This window comes from Oncorhynchus keta, unplaced genomic scaffold, assembly GCF_023373465.1.
Source record: "Oncorhynchus keta strain PuntledgeMale-10-30-2019 unplaced genomic scaffold, Oket_V2 Un_contig_27938_pilon_pilon, whole genome shotgun sequence".
Taxonomy (NCBI): domain Eukaryota; kingdom Metazoa; phylum Chordata; class Actinopteri; order Salmoniformes; family Salmonidae; genus Oncorhynchus; species Oncorhynchus keta.
The window spans coordinates 1,693-4,211 of NW_026285771.1; the positions used below are offsets into that span (position 1 = coordinate 1,693).

At 50.4% G+C, this 2,519-nt stretch overlaps 1 protein-coding gene across 1 annotated transcript; it reads left to right on the forward strand.

Moving 5' to 3' along the window:
* Nucleotides 1-392: 392 nt before the first annotated feature.
* Nucleotides 393-2,509, forward strand: LOC127923018 (DDB1- and CUL4-associated factor 15-like; the record flags this gene model as incomplete). The annotated part of the gene is made up of 3 exons (XM_052506953.1): nt 393-655; nt 1,176-1,267; nt 2,360-2,509. Coding segments are annotated over exons 1-3 (384 nt in total), but the record flags the coding sequence as incomplete, so codon positions are not given.
* Between the last annotated feature and the right edge of the window lie 10 nt (nt 2,510-2,519).

Consider the following 2,519-nt stretch of genomic DNA (forward strand, 5'->3'; position numbering starts at 1 on the left):
ATGACTAGTCTAGTCCCCTGTGGGATATGACTAAGTCTCGTCTCCTGTGTTGTCAGCAGGTGAGCAGGGTCATTCCTCTCAGATCCTGTTCAGAAAGAGAGCCACAGCCCCCACTTTGGAACATCAAACCCCTCTATCGCCCTCTTCATCCTCTTCCTCTCACGGGTCTCCCGACAGCCGCCTGCTAACCGCCAAACCAAGCCCCGCCCCTCTTTCCCCTAGCCAATCACAAGCTGCCGCCCGGGCGCGAGGGTTCGCCGCCGACCTCTTCAGACGTGCCCAGGGAGGAGGGAGAGAAAACGAGGGAGGGGAGAGGAGAGGAAACCGGAGGAAGCGATGTAGGAGAGGAGGCCGTCGTGACTGAGAGAGAAGGGGTGGCGTGGAGAGGACAGAGAACAGAGGGAAGACGCACAGACGGATCAACTGACTAGCGCACCACAGACTTCCACTTCAGCTGGGAACCAAAGCTTGTTGCGACCTTTGCAGGAGGACTCTATTCAGTGTAGTGCGGTGATGTCTCCTGCCTCCTCCTCCTCTTCCACCCCCACTCCTCATTCTTCTCAGGAAGCAGGCTGCAGCGAGCCGGGATATGTCAACTACACCCGCTTGCAGTACCGCATGCCACAGCCGGGGGCGCCAGAGCAGGATGTAGGAGGTGAGACACACTGTAGATGTTTTCACATGTAACACACAATGTACTTGGTCATGTAAAAGGGAAGCTGAAACTCCTCCCTTTATTTCTGTCTCGCCTTCTATCCCTCTCTCTTCCCCCTCTCTCTCTTCCCCCTCTCTCTCTTCCCTCTCTCTCTTCCCCCTCTCTCTTCCTCACCCCTCTCTCTCTTCCTCACCCCTCACTCTCTTCCTCACCCTCACTCTCTTCCTCACCCTCACTTTCCTCACCCTCACTCTCTTCCTCACCCTCACTTTCTTCCTCACTCCTCACTCTCTTTCCTTTGCCCTCACTTTTCTCACTCCTCACTTTCTTTTTCTCTCACCCTCACTCTTCTCTCACTCCTCACTCTCTTCCTCCTCCTCTCTATCCCTCCTCTCTCTTCCTCACTCCTCACTCACCCCTCACTCCTCTCCCACCGCTCTATCCATCCTCTTCCTATCTCTCTTCCTCACTCTATCCCTCCTCTCTCGCTCCCCTCTTCTTTCTTCCCTCGCTCCTCTAGGTTATGAGGATGATAAGGTCCAGCTGCCCTTCACTGTGACTGACCTGAAGGGCGTGAACCTACAGCTGGTCACTGGGCCCCACAACGGACAGGTGTGTGTGAGAGAATAAAATCCAGCCCTACCAATGGAGATAACTAGATCAGCAGGAGGAGAGATGTGTCTGAGACATGGCCTGAGTGTTAATATTTACACCTGTTGTCTTCACTTAGTATTATTTGGAAGGAACCCAAGTCCATGGAGTACTACAGAATGTGTGTGTTAGTTTTAAAACCAGAACATGCTAATGTGTGTGTGTGTATGTCTGTGTCCTACAGAGTGTGTGTGTCCTACTGAGATTGTGTGTTACTGTTTTAGACCTGCAGTTAACCAGAACATGCTAATGTGTGTGTGTGTATGTCTGTGTGTCCTACAGAGTGTGTGTCCTACAGAGTGTGTGTGAGTCCTTGAGAATGTTTAGACCTGCATTTAACCAGAACGCTAATGTGTGTGTGTGTATGTCTGTGTGTCCTACAGAGTGTGTATACTGAGAGTGTGTGTGTTACTGTTTTAGTGCAGTTAACCAGAATATGCTAGTGTGTGTGTGTGTCTGTGTGTGTCTACTGAGTGTGTGAGTTAATGTTTAGACCTGCAGTTAACCAGAACGTGTGTGTGTGTGTGTGTGTGTGTGTGTGTGTGTGTGTGTGTGTGTGTGTGTGTCCTGCAGAGTGCATGGCGTGTCCTACAGAGTGTGTGTGTGTCCTACAGAGTGTGTGTGTTTTAGACCTGTAGTGTAGAACATGCTGATGTGTGTGTGTGTCCTACAGGTGTGTGTGTCCTACAGAGTGTGTGTGTCCTACAGAGTGTGTGTCTGTCCTACAGAGTGTGTGTTAATGTTTAGACCTGCCGTAAACCAGAACAGGCTAGTGTGTGTCTGTCCTGCAGAGTGTGTCTGTTTTAGACCTGTAGTAAACCAGAACATGCTGATGTGTGTGTGTATGTCTATGTGTCCTACAGAGTGTGTGTGTTATTGTTTTAGACCTGTAGTTTGTGTGTGTGTCCTACAGAGTGTGTCTGTTTTAGACCTGCAGTAAACCAGAACATGCCTAAGTGTGTGTCTGTCCTACAGTGTGTCTGTCCTACAGAGTGTGTCTGTTTTCGACCTGCAGTAAACCAGAACATGCTGATGTGTGTGTCTGTCCTACAGAGTGTGTGTGTGGAGCAGTTGACTCTGGACTTTGAGTACCTGATCAACGAGGTGATCCGGAGCGACGCCCGCTGGGCTGCTCAGTTCTGTTCCTTCAACGACTACGACGTTGTTATACTGGAGGTACATGTATACACTAATCACCTCTATGTATGCACTA